Source organism: Gigantopelta aegis, chromosome 4 (assembly GCF_016097555.1).
Source record: "Gigantopelta aegis isolate Gae_Host chromosome 4, Gae_host_genome, whole genome shotgun sequence".
In the NCBI taxonomy this organism is placed as follows: domain Eukaryota; kingdom Metazoa; phylum Mollusca; class Gastropoda; order Neomphalida; family Peltospiridae; genus Gigantopelta; species Gigantopelta aegis.
Genome location: NC_054702.1, coordinates 54,718,774 through 54,738,261, shown reverse-complemented (window position 1 = coordinate 54,738,261; position 19,488 = coordinate 54,718,774). Strand labels below are relative to the sequence as shown.

At 34.7% G+C, this 19,488-nt stretch overlaps 1 protein-coding gene across 4 annotated transcripts in view; it reads left to right on the top strand.

Moving 5' to 3' along the window:
• The window catches only part of LOC121370764 (dystrophin-like), a 424,499-nt gene that overhangs the window by 156,861 nt on the left and 248,150 nt on the right, over positions 1–19,488 (top strand). For 2 of the 4 annotated variants that reach the window (XM_041496220.1, XM_041496218.1), the window contains exons 20-31: positions 135–288; positions 4,265–4,437; positions 5,282–5,497; positions 6,167–6,280; positions 8,345–8,671; positions 9,958–10,171; positions 13,295–13,398; positions 13,791–13,943; positions 14,467–14,631; positions 15,167–15,295; positions 17,002–17,175; positions 19,077–19,232. In XM_041496220.1, the coding sequence (XP_041352154.1) occupies positions 135–288; positions 4,265–4,437; positions 5,282–5,497; positions 6,167–6,280; positions 8,345–8,671; positions 9,958–10,171; positions 13,295–13,398; positions 13,791–13,943; positions 14,467–14,631; positions 15,167–15,295; positions 17,002–17,175; positions 19,077–19,232 (2,079 nt within the window). The remainder of the gene's footprint in view (positions 1–134; positions 289–4,264; positions 4,438–5,281; positions 5,498–6,166; positions 6,281–8,344; positions 8,672–9,957; positions 10,172–13,294; positions 13,399–13,790; positions 13,944–14,466; positions 14,632–15,166; positions 15,296–17,001; positions 17,176–19,076; positions 19,233–19,488) is intronic. The other 2 variants (XM_041496219.1, XM_041496221.1) reach the window with 2 other exon arrangements.

Sequence of the window (19,488 nt, the reverse complement as noted above, 5' to 3'; positions counted from 1 at the left end):
AAATAGTTTATGGTAGGTGGGACATTTAAATTTGCAAATTCTTATTTTACTTAAACATTACTAACATTTAGGTAATTATAATCCTAATAAAATGATTCCAACTAAAATGTTTTTCTTGTTTTGTTTTCTTAAAGGTGAAGTTAAAAGCTATGAAATGTCATGAAGACCGGGTGGATACGCTGAGACGACAAGGGGAGATAATCGTGAAGCACCTTCATGGACCCAACAAAGTCACCAAGGATTTGGATGCTTTCATGGTTAGATGGAGGAGCACTCTGGATAAAATGGGTGCGTTATGCAGATTTTACTTTTTATTTTCACACATAACCCGACACTCAACTTTGACATTTTTCTCCTATACCAGTGATCTTATCTGAACATCCCAGCAGAAAATCATTGGTTATAATCATATATGTCCTGAGTATTCTATTGCTTGTCAGGTAATCATGTCTTCCTTCTATCTCCTTTGCTCTTATGGTCTGCAGACAAAACAAGACCCAGTGGTAAAGCACTCGCCTGATGTGCAGTCGATCTAGGATCAATCCCCATCAGTGGGCCATTTCTTTTTCCAGCCAGTGTTAAGCCACTGGTGTCCCAAGGTATGTACTATCCTGTCTGTGGGATGGTACATATAAACGATACCCTGCTGCTGAACGAGAATCTTCCGAGGAGCTTTAAAATTATTCCAACTGTAAATTCTTAACCTGGAATGTTTGTTTACACTATGCAGTTAGTATGTTTGTTTCTTCTTTAAAATTCATACATTGACACAACTATAAATGCATTTGTCTTAATAGGCTTTTTTTCAATGTTAACAATATTGACTGGACACTAAAATTGCATTCCTAAAATATTGTAATTTTGTACAGATGTATAAGTTTAATGACATTGAAAATGACTTAATACCCGTTAAGTTGTAAAATTTAAACCATTATATGACTATCTCTCTCTATCTCTCTCTCTCTCTGTGTCTCTCTCTCTGTCTCTGTCTTTGTCTCTGTGTGTGTGTGTGTGTGTGTGTGTGTGGGTGTCTCTCTCTCTCTCTCTCTCTCTCTCTCTCTCTCTCTCTCTCTCTCTCTCTCTCTCTCTCTCTCTCTCTCTCTCTCTCTCTCTCTCTCTCTCTCTCTCTATGTGTGTGTGTTTGTGTATTTCTTTAATACTCCCATATACATGCACTGTTTTTGTTCTATTCGTTGCTCCATTTGTCAATGTTAGTTTTCATTGCATCATGTTTCATCCTACCTTAACCTATGTCTTGCTGAAGTATTTTCACTTTGATTTTTACCTTTATTTATTTTTTAAATATGTACTGTTCAGCCTGGCCAATTGAACACATTTATTAAACATCCTGTTTTCTTTGGTCTTGTACATTGTACACTTCTACTAAATCATCTAATAATCCCCTGTTGTACAGATTAACCTGTGGTCACTGGGTTACTCCATATGCGAAAAATAATAAAACTAGTTTCTTTTGACACATATTAGCTGGAGGTTTTATTCATTCATTTACCGGCCTCGGTGGCGTCGTGGCAGGCCATCGGTCTACAGGCTGGTAGGTACTGGGTTCGGATCCCAGTCGAGGCATGGGATTTTTAATCCAGATACCGACTCCAAACCCTGAGTGAGTGCTCCGCAAGGCTCAATGGGTAGGTGTAAACCACTTGCACCGACCAGTGATCCATAACTGGTTCAACAAAGGCCATGGTTTGTGCTATCCTGCCTGTGGGAAGCACAAATAAAAGATCCCTTGCTGCCTGTCGTAAAAAGAGTAGCCTATGTGGCGACAGCGGGTTTCCTCTAAAAACAGTGTCAGAATGACCATATGTTTGACGTCCAATAGCCGATGATAAGATAAAAAATCAATGTGCTCTAGCGGCGTCGTTAAATAAAACAAACTTTTTTTTTTATTCATTCATTTATTCATTAATTTATCCATTCATCCATACATCCATCCATCCATCCATCCATCCATCCATCCATCCATCCATCCATCCATCCATCCATTCAATTATTCATTCATCCATTCATTAATTCATAAAACATTAAAAACTATTATGGTACAACATATACATAGAATTTATTTAAAGAAAAAACCTACTTAAAATACACAAGTTTGAAGTTGAAATACAAGGCATTTCATCTAAACAAATTAAAAAATGAATGAGCAAAGTTAAAATTCAGGGAAATTGCTCATCCGCATATGAAATTATTTTATTTAAAAAGGAAATTTTATTATTACAGATATCGAGGATTGTAAGTAAATTATATTAATATGTGTACTTGTGTTTTTCTCTGATAATTTTATTATTTCTCAGCATTAAATGTCAGTTTATTTTAGTTTGTACATGTAGGTTCTTCTTTGGTATATTTCTAAATTGTATGTAATAAATAAGGGTAATAATGCATAAATAATTTACTACATGTACACTAATAGACAAAATGTTTTGCATCTCTAAAAAGCATAATTGTGTATTTTAGGTGTATCTGAAATACAGTTCTGAAATCTGTTATTTAATTTGTTGTAACATAAATGTTTTCAAAAGCATGCATTCTTTATTGCATGTGATTAATTTATAAATTCATCATCACCATCCTCCTCATTATCATCATCACCATAATCACCATCATGCTTTTAGTAAACAGTTTTTATTTTGTTTTCAGTTTTCCATACATGAATGTGCATGTGTATTTATTTTTTTAAAGGGCGGGACATAGCCCAGTGGTAAAGTGCTCACTTGATGCTCAGTCGGTCTAGGATCGATTCCTGTCAGTGGGCCCATTGGGATATTTTTCGTTGTAGCCAGTTGGTTAGTGCACCATGACTGATGTATCAAGGGCTGTGGTATGTGTTATCCTGTCTGTGGGATGGTGCATATAAAATATCCCTTGCCACTAATGGAAAAATGTAGTGGGTTTCCTCTCTAAATGTTTGACATCCAATAGCCAATCAATGTACTCAAGTGGTGTCATTAAACAAAACAAACTAACTTTATTTTGTTTTCAATGTTCCATACATGAATGTGCATGTGTATTTTTTTTTTAGGATTGTCATTATCATTGTATTGATAATCATAAAATGATAGTTCTACCTCTTGTGCTAGGAAATCATTGAAATTGAATTCATTGCTTTTGTAATAATTGGTGTGAAGATTTTAAAATCTAATGGGTTGATTTTTTAATCAAATACTGAGTATATTTATGTAAGAAACCTATTGTCATTAGTTGTATCTCTGTCTGTGTTTGCATCTTTGCTTGTGTTTTTGTTGTGTGTATGTTGTTGTTTTTTGTATATACTACTTAAATCTGGGCCGTGCTTATAAAACTTTTAGAGTCCAGACTCAGTCTCTAATGATGTCACACGTAAACAATTTGTGTGGCGTGGCCATGACGTTCACATCTTAAATTCTATTAGTCTTGAGTCTAGACTCTAAAAGTGTTATAAGCACCAGGCTTGGTATAACTTCTTTAAATGTTTGGTAAACCTATTGGTTAAACTTGCTAGACAGGTTAATGATTCTTTGGATTATGTCAATAAAATTAGGTTAAAATATAAGTAAGCTTTTGAATATTTTTGAAAACTGACTTCACTTTATGTGAGGTTAACGTTCATGTAATTACTTTTAACTCTTAAAACCTGCAGGAAACATTTTATTCAGTATTGCGTAGCAATTCACTACACAAGTTTCAGAGATCGTTACACAATTTTTAAACATTAAACAGTAGGGGCTAGTTTTCATTTGACTAGAAATATCTCTAATTAAGATATTGAAAACAAAATGTTCCCTGACCTGTCTGTAGAGGCTCCGTTTTTATTTTCCTTGTAATTGTTTTATTATGTGACCGATTCACTTCACATGTATGAAGTTAATGTCTTATTGTTTACTACCACCATACCCTCCCAACTCATTTGTTACAAATTCTGTACATAAAATTCATTGTTAATGTCTAGATAATTCATCACCCACTTCATAAGCATTTCCAAACTGTTAATTCACAAAAACATGAAGAAGAATCTTGTTTTTCATTACAAAATACACACAATTAACAAAGAGTTGTAGCTGATGCAATGCATATATTATTAGTACATATTAAAATGTTTTTATTTTATAGGGGAAAGAAACCCACTTCATAAGCATTTCCAAACTGTTCACAAGACTTGTAGAAGAATTGTTTTCTTATTACCACATACACCAAAGTTACAAAGAGTTGTAGCTGATGCACAGTACAAGTATTTTATACATATTAAAATGCGTATATTTTACAGGGGAAAGAAACCGACTGTTAATGGAAGCATTAGACAAGGCTCCATCAAAGTCGTACCTGGAAGCCATGAGTGCCATCATTCACTGGCTCACCGACATGGAGGCCGTGCTGCAGACAGAGAAGATCACCATGACAACTGTAGAAACAATGGAAGAACAGCTGCAACAATATCGAGTAAGCATATTTCATTTGATCTCAGAAAATATGGCAATATTATATGTAGTCGAGTGCCATTATCTTCAGCTCTGTAGTCTTGAAAGCCCAAGATATTTTGAGGTCAAGAAATAGGTTTTTAAAAAATTATCTTCACAATCAACTGTTATGTTTATCTTGAACAACTTATCTGAAACTTTTAGGTATGATCCCATCATCATCGAGATAACAAAGTATGACTAGTTTTGTGCCGAAACATGTATATGAATACTCAGCAAACTAAAAGATTTTAATGGAAATGTCTTTACAAAAAAAAAGAGTCTAGTTACTTATTGATTGTCTGTTATTTCTTTTATGTTTATCAGGGTATGAATTTTTTTTTTTTTTTAATTCTGCAAACTGTGAATTGGCAAAGCCATTCACACATAACTTTGCGGATTGTTTTTTTTTGTGCATAACCCAATGAACGTAAAAGAAATAACAGACAATCCTTATAATTAAAATTAAAACAATAACAACACTAAAAGTTCCTATTTTATTTTGAATTATTTTTTGGTTTATAAATAAAAATGTTCAATAAGAAAACGTACCAATATAAAGTGACATCATCCGATAGTTCTCTGACAATGTTACTTTTATCTTTGAGAAAAGAACAAACCCGGTTTCCTATGGCTGGACCAATGGGATGGCTTTAAATTGTAATTACTATAACAGATATTTAATTACATTAGTTTAAAACCCCTCTATCCTTGTAATTCCAGGAACTGTGTTTAGTTACATTATTATAAAACTCCTCTATCCTTGTAATTCCAGGAACTGTGTTTAGTTACATTATTATAAATCTCCTCTATCCTTGTAATTCCAGGAACTGCAGCAGGATCTGAAGGACCACCAGAGCAGCCTGGATTACATCAACAAGACGGGGCAGGATCTCGTTCAGAAAACAGCCGACAAGGACAAGTCTAGCAATCTGAACAAGGATCTGAAAAACCTGAATGGACGCTGGACTGATGTTTCTTCGGCCATCGGTGAACGCCTGGGGAAGCTAGAGAGATGTATCATGCAAATGAAACAGTACCAGGTATGTAGGTGGCCTTAATTAGATTTTGTTTTAAAATTTAGAATGTATAATTCTTGACATTTATCTTTTTGTAGTTCTCAAAGTATTATTGATTTGACAGGAACTAAATAATTACTTAATAAAACCTCTAACTATTGCTATTTGGTGACTAGCATATGGTTATTTTAGCACTTAATCAAGTTGGCAAAAAGAAAAGTCTATTACAACCATGATATTTACATTCAGAACCATTTAAGCTCTCCCCTGGACAGACAGCTCAGATAACTGAGGTTTGTGTGCCCAAGACAGCATGCTTGAATGTTGTGTATAGAGTTTACCATCAGAATCATTAATTTTCGCCCAGAAGCAACGTTGGCGCTAAGATCATCTTAAGTACACTTATTACTTAAATACACTTACGGTAATCTTAGCATTAAGATCACTTCATAAAATGGGGCCCTGGGCCCATGCTTAAAAAATGTTGAGAGTCCAGACTCAATCTAATGACATCGTACGCATACAATTTGTATGGCGTTGTCATGACGTTACTGTCTCAAACTCTATTAGAGTCTTGAGTCTAGACTCTAAACGTTTTATAAGCACCAGGCCTGGTCTGACAGCGTGTATAACACGTTTGTGTGCCCAGGGCAGCATGCTTGAATGTTAATTGGCCATGCTGTTTGCTTTCAGAACCAGCTGGTTGGTCTGACCCGCTGGATGGATGAGATGGATGTGTTCCTCCACGCCGAGGACCCAGCAAGTGGTGACATCCCAACACTGGAGGCCCAGCTGCACGAGAGTTCGGTACGACTATACATTATCGTGTTTTTAAAGGGACATACCCTAGTTTTTAAAAACTAAAACATATTGTTTACTATTATAACCGTTTTTGATAACTTAAATCATACTTTACTTAGATTTTATTGTTTAGATTATCCATTTCCGTACATTCGAAGTGTTTTTGGTCATCCTAGTGTTTTTAATACCACAAAATGCATTCCACATATTTTAAAAAACGCATGTGCCTCTGAGAAGTAACATTATGGATTCGAGTTTTAGTCTATTTTTAGAAGGTATTTCACCATTTCAAAGTCACAGACTACAAATGGAAAAATGTAGTGGGTTTCCTCTCTGTGACTGTCAAAAATTACCATATGTTTGACATCCAATAGCTGATGATTAATAAATCAGTGTGCTCTAGTGGTGTCATTAAACAAAACAAACTTTTTCTTTTTTTCTTTTTCTTTTTACCCAGTATTTTAAGTTATATATTCCGATTTGTTTCTCTCTTTTTTAAAGGATATATTCCAATTTTTTTTTTTTTTAAATAACTCTACAGATCCCATACATGAATGTAATACTAATTAGTGAGAGAGATGAAATTTAGCTAACTACAACATTTCGCACCAATGTTTTTCAATATTCTGTTGCATATTGCACCCCACTCCACTTTATTCAGATTCCTGTATCCATATTTTGTTGGTGTCATACTGTCGAACGATATCATTTCATTCTTCAGTTGGTAGTGGGCATGTTGTAACCTGGTAAGTGTTCTCGCTGTTCCATTTAAGTGGGGCGGTCAGCCCGCTATTGCATTTTGCCACCCCGCTTTCGTGTTTTGCTGCCCCCTTTATTTTTCTCCACCCTCTTTATTTTCCCACATCCTGCTATATTTTACATAACCCAGCTCCGCTATTTTGTATTGGACACTTTTTTTTCACTAAATTATATATACACTGCCTTTACAAAAACTAAACTATCACCTGGCGATATCAGTGCAATCGATTCATTCGATGAAGAAATAAAAAGAACACAGACATGTTATCCCAATTTAGGAGATCACCTTTATTTTTTTAAGATATCTTGAAATCTTTATTACAATAATATTAAAACAAGGGGTTGTCTTTTCGCAAAGTTGAACCAATACCCAACGATAGACCTACACTTAGCCCAAGTACTCTGGCTAATCTATACGGTAACCATGTTTCCCACCCCTTTTTTTTCTTTTTCTCCTCTGGTTTCTTTTTTTACCCAGCGAGAATATTATGTAGGCCTACAATTCCTTCTGCTCTTTTTCCATTTTCCTCAACTTCAAAATATGGTCATAAATTTGATTTTTAGATTACTTTCTAAAAGACAATCCACTGCATCCTTTCTGTAACTTGTGCTAATTGGATCAGGTTCAATGTCATTCTGCTCACTGGTGTTATCATTATATAAGTGTTTGATTCTATGTTCAGTATTATTGTCAACATCTACTGGACTGTATCTATAATATTCATCCAATACAGTTAAAGTTAAAGTTAGAGAACATTGATTTATAAATCATTGGCTATTGGATGTCAAACATTTGGTAATATTGACCTATAGTCTTACAGAGGAAACCCGCTACATATTTCTATTAGTAACAATGGATGTTTTATATGCACCATCCCACAGACAGGATAGCACATACCAGTGTGTGTATTCCAAAATATGTTAAAATATTTGTCATGTGTTGTCTAAACAAGGAATTCTATTGTGTTTGAAATACCAGCAGTCATATTTTAAAATTTGGCTATTTTTCATTCCAACTGGTATACCTCTCTGTGGGATGATGTATATCAAAGATCCCTTGCGACTAATGAAAAATGAAGCGGGTTTCCTCTCTAAGAGTGTTTTTCTTAAACGAAAGTGTTTTAGCGTTCTAAATGTATGTTGTTACACATGTGTAAAACATAAACAGGCTTTGTAAATTTGTCCCTATATATCCAAATTACCAAATGTTTGACATCCAATAGCCAGTTAGTAATAAATCAATATGCTCTAGTGATGGCATTATACAAAACAACTTTCAACTTTTAACTTTATTTTTAAAATGTATTTCAGGGTGTACTGGACGACATCAAGACACTGAAGCAGAATGTAAGCAGCATCAACGCCCTGTCTACCGCCCTAGCGACGGAGGGCGACCCCAGTCTCCGGGAGAGCATCGCGGCCGAGGTGAAGTCTCTGAACGAGAAGTGGGAGCGCGTGGTCGTCCTGGCCGAGGAGCAGAACCAGCGGCTCACCCAGCTCCTCAATAAGAGCAGGAAGGTATACGATCAGATCGATGTGCTCATCAGGTGGCTGGAGGCCATCAAGGAGGATCTCTCCCACAAGGACTACTCGGTGGAAAACACCAACGATCTCCTCGTCAAGAACAAGAAGTTCAAGGTATGTCAGAACGTTGTGGAATGGATGAATGTTTAACAACACCCCCAGCACAAAAATACTCATCGGCCAATGGGTGTCAAACATAGGTATCTACATGAATATGATTATTTATATTAAAAATAAATTTTATATAGGACCACAGTGTAAAGAGTTGTGGAGAAAAGTACAATACAATTCAAAAATCTAGGTAAGTGTATTTTAAAACTGTATAGAAATCAAAATGGTTTTAAAACTTTAAAATTGAAATACACTGACAAAGTTCACACTGAGGAGGAGGATATGCTTTTAAAATAAATGAATATTTTTGTCAAATGTGTGTGGCCGATGCGAGCGTGGAACAAGACTACTTCATCCTTCCTGCACCACCTGTAGGAGGATTGCCACTCTACCAGGAATGTGGTGGTGTCGATGCTCCATACCATACCAGCCTCCACTAAAAGTTTTTTTAGTTTTTTTTTTAGTAATAACAAATGCTTTAGTTTATTTATTCATTAGTTTTCTTCATTTTGAGTGCTCCTGGATGAGTGTCTTCCAAATTTGCATCATAACTAATATGCCACTAAAATATGTTATGAAATGACTTGTTAACTGATGTATGTGAAAAAGTCTACATGACATACAAAAAATTAAAACTTTGTGTTTTAAATTAAAATACTTATAGGGTGTATATTACCAAATCAAATCCCATAGACGACAATAGTAACATATGTGGCTAAAACTCCTACCTGCAACGTATAAATCGACATAAACGCCACGGATATAAATACTACCACCCCTCACCCTTAAAGTGAATCACAAAAAAGTGGGTGTCAAGCTGCTCATTTCTGAGATAACGGGTAGCATCTATGACTACCCTAGTTCTGCACAAAATTTGAGTACCTTTTTTTACAGGTACCCCATACATGTTCCAAGCACAAGGCTACTTGACACTGGTACTAGATGAAATAAAATTGCATACATTTTTAGCCCAAATGAAACTAATTTTTTTTACAACCAACACACTCACATTTATAACCAATCACAGGACTTGTGGTGTTCACTTCTCTATGAAAAGTTGGGTGCACCTCGAACTTTGACCCAGCCGGAAGTTATTTGGTTTAGTACTACCTGTAGTCCATATGCATTAAAACTACTAACATTATTAAGTTAAACCTTTCTATTATATTTCATGGAAGTTATAATAATTGTTTTTCATTTGTATAAATTAAATAATAATTATGTAGTATATTTTTTAGAATTAAAATAATATGAATAATACTTAGAGTACCTGTATTATATTTTGTTAGAATTTGAAGAAGGATGTCAATGAGCGAGAGTTTGAAGTGACCGAATCTAACGAGGTGACCACTGAGATGCTGAACAATGCACCGTCTGGGTCCCTGCAGGAGCTGGCTCGGGCCCTCATGAAGATGAACTCACTGTGGGGTGATGTCGCACAGAGGGTAGACCGATACAACCAGCTCTTTGACAATGCAGGATCTCAGTGGAGGGAATTTAGAGGTAGAAATATTCTTTATAGAAAATATGCCAACGTTTGTCAAATTAAATAAATTGTCACTATTTCACTTTATTTATAAATCTTTACTAAGTGATAGTCTCATTTCATTTCAACTTATTTTTGTGCTCATATCCAATTAAGGTTCAAGCACGCTGTCCTGGGCACACTCCTTAGCTATCTGGGCTGTCTGTCCAGGACAGTGGGTTAGTTGTTAGTGAAAGAGAAGAGGTTGTAGTGGCTTTACACCTACTCATTGAGCCCTTGAGAACTCTTTCTGGGTTGGAGCCGGTACCGGGCTACGAACCCTGTACCTATCAGCCTGTAGTCCGATGACTTAACCACTGCTCCACAGAGTGATAGTAAAGGTTCTAATAGACCAAATCAATTCCTATTGCCGATAATGTTAACGTTTACTAATAAAACTGATATAAGCAGCGTTTCAACACACCCAGTAAGTACAGCAATAGAAAGTGTGGCACCTCACATCTAATCTACCTGCAAGAAAATGGGGGGTGACGTATCATTTAAGAGATTTAATTAATGTTTTTAATAGCAACCGTCATTTTTGCTGAAAATTGCACTTCCATTTTTGGGGGTACCCCGCATTAGTTTCAACCTCTGGTATATACTGCATAACAACTGTATGACAAATAAAAGTGTATTTATTTATTGTCAATAAATAATAGTATTTGCACAAATAATCAATGTCACATATTACTACCAATCACACCCACAGCTGCTTTTACTCCGTAAATATTTGACAGTGCACGTCGAACTCTGACACGGAACTCTCTTCTTTGGTACTATGCAACCTATACCAAAAACAAATATTTTTCAAAAAGTGTCCAATTGGGTGTTTTCATGACTATCAGGATCTTCTGTGTTCTGATATGATGTGACGACATAATTGAAAGTGTTGTTCCTACAGTGCAACCTGATTTAATGTACACCTCAGGAAGCATCAGTGTTGTGCAAAGTTGTATACAAATGCAATGTATCATATTTAAAACAAATAATAAATAAAAATACTACTCTTGAAGATACATACTATGGGTTGGTTGTGTATACTTAGTTGTATATGTAGTGAGTGCATGCATAGTCAGAGTCTCTCATTTCCAATAAATAATTACTTTAAATCTCATTTATTGCAGTGACCCTGTGTTTTGAAAGACTTTAATGGGCATATGATAAGAACTCCACTAGAAAAAAAGCATATTACATGTGACATCTGAAATGCACACCACTGCATCCACAAATAGTAGTAAATTAATGTGGTACACATCATGGTGGGCAAAACACCCAAGGTATGGAATATGCTTGGATGTCAAGTCACTGAATGCAGTATTTTCAAACCCGTCAGCCTAGTTGGTTTTTATATATGCATTATTAAATCCACTGACAGCCACCGATATACCTGTTGATATTTTATTAATAATCTTCAGTGATTGGTGTTTACAGACATGTATCATATCTAGAGTTATCATTAGGATTTAACATTTTTATTTTTTATTTGTCATGAGAAAAGCACATGCAAAGCATAAAAAGTGTGCGAAAGTCATTTTTCTTTAATTGTATTCTGTTTTCACTGAATATAATATTTATATTGTATGCATTACTACAATCTGTAATGTAACAAATCATTTACATAGTAATATTGGAAAATATAGCTTTACAGGTGTGGTAATAATGGAAGATAATACTAACACATTAGCAAATGTGTCAAAATTGCTTTTGTACTTGGTATATACTTCAAATACCCTTTACTATAGAAAACTCACTGAATATATGGACAAGATTTAATGAAATGACCTAAAGCTATCATTGCCAAGCTTATATTTGTGTACAAATAAAGAAGAGAATGCAAAATGGCTACACAGAACCTCCTTCTGTAGATTTTAATGTTTTTGCCAAACTCACAAAAACAATTGTTAAAAATTCCATATTTGCCTAAAACATAATTCACCAACCTAAGAAGTATGTTAAAATTACAGCAGAAATCAGGTTATTTAAATATAGTCATTCCAGAGTCAATTGCATTTAAATACACATTGTTAATGGAGATCTAAGAGATTAACCTAATATCAGCTAACATTATTTTTAAAATAAAAATGAATTATTACTAATAGCTTATTTCATCTTGCCTAGACTTATTATCCTAAATAAGATTAGTGTTATATGACATATCCATCACCTTGGGTAAATAAGCTTTAAAATATTTTAAGTAAAAAATATGGGCCAAAATCTCCAATTCGTCAGCGCAGACTTTTTTTTCAAACTCTATTCTCAGCAGTGCACAGTAAATTAATGCCAAGGTCAAGGTCATTATGAACTCCCATGCCTGAGTGTAACCTAATTAAGCAATTATGACTGTCAAATAACAGTAAATGGCACACTATATAAAATAATGATAATATAGTGAATATATGCTATAGGTTCTAATAGACCAAATCAATTCCTATTGCCGATAATGTTAACGTTTACTAATAAAACTGATATAAGCAGTGTTTCAACATACCCAGTAAGTACAGCAATAGAAAGTGTGGCACCTCACATCTAATCTACCTGCAAGAAAATGAGGGGTGACGTATCATTTAAGAGATTTAATTAATGTTTTTAATAGCAACCGTCATTTTTGCTGAAAATTGCACTTCCATTTTTGGGGGTACCCCGCATTAGTTTCAACCTCTGGTATATTGTATTTATTTATTGTCAATAAATAATAGTATTTGCACAAATAATCAATGTCACATATTACTACCAATCACACCCACAGCTGCTTTTACTCCGTAAATATTTGACAGTGCACGTCGAACTCTGACACGGAACTCTCTTCTTTGGTACTATGCAACCTAAAAAGGATCATTAGATTAAAGGGAAGTAACTCCTTGTGGATTAACTGCAAGCTATATTGCATCTTTCTGTTTTTACCTAATGTAACATTTTAATATTTCTAAAAATCATAACTTATTGCATACATATATTATACCTTTAATTTCTGACATTACAACATTTACATATTAAATTATAATATTTTTGTTTAATTTCTCCATTGCAGTGAAAATGCACTTTTTAACTGTATAGTTTTTACAGGTGTTGAATTTTTTTTTTAAAACTTCAATTTTCAGAATTAATTGAGTTGGAAAGGAGATATCTAAATGCCCTTGAAAGAAAAGTAAGAAAAACATCAGTAAAAAGTCTGGATGCTGAAGAAATTTCTGAAGAGCTGGACGTAAGTTGTTTGGGGTTTTTTGTTAGGTTTTTTTAAATTATAATTTGAGGGGCATAATATACAACTCATGTTGCTTTAAAAAAAAACAAAAAAAACATTTAAAGTAGCTTTACTTAGAGCATATTTTGCTTTTCTGAATTGTAAATTACATATTAAATATAATGTATAAACATGTGGTGATTGGAAATTATGTTGACAGTATTGCTTCAGTATTATTTTCATTTAAAGTTATGTTTCCATGAACCTGTTTATTTCCATGAGTATTGTGTGTCTGTATTATTCAGGACATATTTTTGCATTTATCTTAGTTTTGACACCCAATAGCTGATATGTTTTGTGCTGTGGGGTATTGTTAAACATTCATTCATTCATTCATTCATTCATTCATTCAGGACATGGAAAATCTTCAGCGAGACCATGATCCCAGCAGCCATCAGCGAATTAATGAACTTGCGGACGAGCTAATTTCAAACTCCATTCTCGTTGATTCTGTGAAAAAGGACTTGGAAGAAGTTAACAGGAAACATGATACTTTAGAAGTTGAAGTAATACATTTTTACTCTTGTACTAAGTAAATAATATTACTGTTTTATAAAGTCACAATGTTGGGACATTTTTAACTACTAAAGCAGGTTAAAAAAAAAAGTCCTATTTTTATTTTGTTGTCAAAACATAACACCACTAAAATGAAAATGTTTAATAGTAAAACCACCAATATATATTAGCAAATTGCAAAACACAGAAGATCGTTCCCTAAGTGACTTGGATTTATTTAACCAATGTGTTAAGGAGGCCATTTTAAAAATATTCCCTTAGATTGCTACTAAATCCATTTTTGATGTAAAACAATTTTTGTGTGGAAGATATTTAACACTTCTAACCCTGTGAAACATTCTGAACCATATAATACTAAGAGAAAGAACAATAAATAATCCTAGTGGTGACATGGTTAAAATAAGTGATTATTATAGTCATTTTAACTGCATTTAAGACTTGTGTGAGAATATTTAGACTCCAGTTCTTATGTTATTACTTTGTTGCAAACTGAAATGAAATTGTTTTTGTTAGGCGAAGAATAAAGTGAGCCGCCTGGAAGTGTCGATCCAGCAAGCCCAGACGATAGAACGTCAGATGCTGGAGATGTCACAATGGATGGGGGACATCACCGAGCACCTGCAGTCTCGCCTCGATGCAGACATGTTGGCCGAGGATGCTCCGCCACAGGAATATGAGGTACCAACTAGTCAGAGGATTTTATACATCTCTTGCAGTATTATGACAGTTACACGTAACATGATAAAGCAAGGTCAGATTTCTTAGTCTGCTTGGCCTCAGTTTTCATAATGCAGTGATTTGTGATATAGTCAGTCATCAAGTGCGTAGAGAGTAATGCTCGCTTTACTGATTACGAGTTCCAGGATAGATAGCAAGTCAGTACAGTGCAGAGTGGCTTTGCTTTTAGTTGTTGGACAAGATCATTTGTTAACCAGACAAAATGCCAAATGCCATTGCTGCTAATTAATAAATGTGCTGCGATGTCATCGATGTTCAGTGCAGTACAAGAAAGAGTTGCTTACGTTTCAGATGATTCATCCTTGCTACACCAATGAATAAGTTAACTTGTTAACTGGACAAAGTTTTGCCAAATAACAAGTCATCAGTTTTCCTTTTTTTTTCTTTTTTTTTTCGTATCAGTGTTCCTTTCTTTTCATCTGTCATGATGCAATAAATGGGTTTTGTTATGTGTAAGACTAACTTTCATCTGTAGTCCCTGAAGGAGGAGTTTAAGCAGCAGGAAGACTTGCTGCGAGAACTGGACCAGCATGCCAAGGACTACAAGCTGCAGGGCAAGCTGGAGGCCGGCGCCAGACTGGAGCAGCAGATACAGCTGCTGAAGGTAGAGTGTACACTCACGATTACATGTTGTAGGATGGGAGGAATACTCAAAGGATATTTTCTCAATGTTCAGTCAGTCATTATTAGTATTAGTTCCCTACTGGTTCAGCCGAAGAGGACTATAGATTTCGTCACCATCCTACAGACCTTTTTTTTTTTTTTTGGAATGCCTCAAGATATTGAGCTGAAATTTTGTGTATGGCTTTATCATATACTGTTACAGATGAAGTTTGATTTACCCAATTTTGACAGAGTTATTGCCCTTGAATTTAGGAATTAAAAATTAAAATGTTTTCCTGGATTTTTTCCGGAATATCTCAAGATATTGAGCTAAAATTTGGTGTATAGCTTTATCATCTACTATTACAGATTAAGTTTGATTTACCCAATGTTGACAGAGTTATTGTCCTTGAACTTAGGAGATTAAAAAAACAAAATGTTTTCCCAGATTTTTTTTCAGAATATCTCAAGATATTGGGCAGACATTTTTTGTATAGCTTTATCATCTACTATTACAGATCAAGTTTGACTTTAGTGGTGGTTTACCTATTTTTCACAGTTACGGCCCTTGAACCTATTTAGTCAAATAACATTTGAATATTTAATAGTTGAGAATATGCACGGCTTTGACTTAAGAAATTGTTACCTACAACAATTTTGAAAGGTTATTGCCATGGGTGAAATGCACTCTTACGACAATTTTGAAAGGTTATTGCCATGGGTAAAATTCTCTCTTAGAGCATTTTTGAGCCTGCCTAGATCAGTAACTTTTGCAACAAATAAACACAAATTGAAAAACAAAACATTATCCATTCAACCAACTGCCATCGGCAAAGCCTCTGACGTAGGATAATTCATATCACAGCTAAGACAATTGTTGCCAGTTAAATTTGACCTAAAAAGTGTGATTATTTTGTAATATAATACTGTAAGAAACATTTTGTTTTTTATTTTTTTATTTGCAACAGTTGACAGCTGATTAGCAATTACTATTTATTATTTGAGAACTGTGTAGCAATCTCAAGAATTTCACACATCAGATTATAACATGATACTGAACAAAATGTTCCCTGTAACATTGATAAAAATCCAGTCTACTCAGTGTTAAATGTGATCAGCTACAAGTGATGACTGAAGATAAATTGCAGACTAGACGTGAATTAAGATACATGTTGTGTCACTTACCTTTTGTAACATGAAGTCATTTGTGTATATGATGGGATATTGTTTATTCAGCTGTCAAGGAAAGATTAGTCACATAATTATTGGGGAATTACCTGTCAGTTAAAGTGTTTTTGTGCAAACTGCAATAATTGCTTTATAAACTTCTCCCTTGTTTGTTTAATTCCCATCTGTAAATAAAATTTTAATAACATAAGTAATTAATGTTAAGTCATAAGTGTATCCTATGATATTTGTATGTATCCATTTTTACATATATGTTGTAATTATAACCAGATTTTATGTATGTAGTATATGTATTTAATAACTATGTAAATGTAAGATCAAATAAAAATGAAAAAACCCTCATTAATGTTACTGGATGAGATGAGTTTCCAGTTAGAGAGACAAAATTTAAAGCTCTTTTATGTGCTAATTTCAAAATGAAAAACATTCCTGTTATTTCTCAACAAGCTGTAATTGTATTATTATTATTTTTAATGTGCTGTATTAATCATAACGTTTATTGTTACTTTATTTTAACAGAAACATTTCGCGGAAGTTATGGTGAAGTTTCGCAAATTCCAGCGACCAGCCGATTTCGAGCCGAAGATGAGCCACGTGAAAAGAGAACTGGACAACATCCAGGAACGACTGCACCTACTGGACATCACCAGCAGAGAAATGGAGACCATTCAGGAGAGACATGATCACTGCATGGTACACAGGAGTTCACGTTTTTTTTATTTTCATACTTGTTGTGGACATACACTTCACAGTGTTCAAAAGGCAAATGACTGGGCTTTGTTTTGCCTAACATAAGATAAATGTGATATGATAGAAGATGATGGTACCAGTCAATTTGTTTACGAGTGCTCAGCCTCCTGAATCACACTTTAAATTCCCAAGTTATAATGTTCAAGGGAATTATTGTGCTGAACATTTTAATGAGAATCTTGATTATGTAATGTACATTTCTTTTCAACTTTGGGCAGGACGTAGCCCAGTGGTAAAGCGCTCACTTGATGTGCACTCGGTTTAGGATTGAACCCTGTCGGTGGGCCCATTGGGCTATTTCTCGTTCCAGCCAGTGCTCTACAACGGGTGTAATAAAGGACGTGATATGTCCTATCCTGTCTGTGTGATGGTGTATATAAAAGATTCCTTGCTGCTAATCGAAAAGAGTAGACAATGAAGTGGCGACAGTGGGTTTCCTCTCTATATATCTGTGTGGTCCTTAACCATATTTATAACAACATATAACCATAAATAAAATGTGTTGAGTGTGTCGTTAAATAAAACATTTCCTCCTTCTTCTTCTTCTTCTTCTTCTTCTTCTTCTTCTTCTTCTTCTTCTTCTTCTTCTTCTTCTTCTTCTTCTTCTTCTTCTTCTTCTTCTTCTTCTTCTTCTTCTTCTTCTTCTTCTTCTTCTTCTTCTTCTTCTTCTCAATTTAACCTTACCAGTCCATTGTTCCAGGGGGAAATGTCATTAGTTTGGGGTCAGGACAAGTATTCACGAAAAGTATTTCTGCAAAGTTCTGGTTTTTAATGCACATCTGTGCTACATGTTTTATTTTTTTGTTTTTTCACAGTCTTCATTTTATATATATATTTATATATATATATATATTTATATATATATATATATATATATATATATATATATATACTGAACCAAAAAAGAAACTTCCGATTTGTACATATAGTATTTGTTGTCATCGTCTAAATTGTCTTAATTGGGCACGTGTACACACTCGTTGGATACGGCGACGCTGGAATACCGTTCTTTTTTCGGATGAATCCAGATTTTCTTTACAACGTGGTGATGGCAGGGTGCGCATCTACCATAGGAGAAATGAACACTATGCTGACTGTTGTGTTCTTGAACGAGATCGTTTCGGGGGTGGGGGTTGTGTCATGGTCTGGGAAGCCATTGCCCATGGTTATCGTTCACCACTAGTCGTCATTGATGGCAATTTAAATGCTCAACGTTACCATGATGACATTCTCGCTCATCACGTCATTCCTCTGTTCCATAACAACGCCAACATCTCGATTTTTTAGCATGATAATGCCACCTCTCATACAGCTAGAGACACTGTAAATTTTCTTAGGACAAATAACATTGATTTCATTGATGACTGGCCCACTAAAAGTCCTGATCTCAACCCCATCGAGCATGTCTGGGATAGTCTGGACAGACGATTGAGGCGTCGTCCCAACCCACCTGCTAATGTCAACGAACTTCGTCAATCGCTCATTCAGGAATGGAACAATATTCCACAGGCAGAAATCAACACTTTAGTCAATTCTATGCACCTGCGATGCACTGCAGTGGTCAATTCAAGAGGTGGTCATACCCGTTATTAAGTGGGTGGGGTACTTTTTAGTCATGGAACACTCTTTAAACACATATATAACAATTATTCCCCCGGTTTGTTTTCATCAAGTTATGTTCAAGCAAAGTTAGTGGAAGTTTCTTATTTTGTTCAGTATATATATATAAATAACATAGCATTGTTTATTATTTTTTAAATAATAATCTGACAGATTTTATCTTATAATTGGTATTCTTTGCTTTCTTTATTTAAACTGTATTAATGTTTAATTTTTTTTCACAGAAATTTTACAAGACGATGAGTGAACTTAAACCTGAAGTGGAGTATGTGATTAAAACAGGCCGACACGTGGTTGAAAAGAAACAGGTAGACTTCCCTGACACGCTAAATAAACAGCTGGATGCGATAAAACAGCAATATAACGACTTGGGGGCACAGGTACTCGCTCAATGGCTGTTGTGGTGCTGCCTGCTAGACAACCCATGGCATCTTTACAAACCCATTAATACTTTTTGTTGTTTCCTCCCCATCCCCCCCTTTTTTGTTGAATATTATTGTTGTTTCAAGGCATGATTTTTGTTAATTTTTTTAACCTATAAATATTAATTGAAATTTCTTTGTTTAATTTTATTTGGGATATTTTATCTTTGTTCATCTTATTGAAATTTCAGATAGAAACCTATAATTTTTTTAA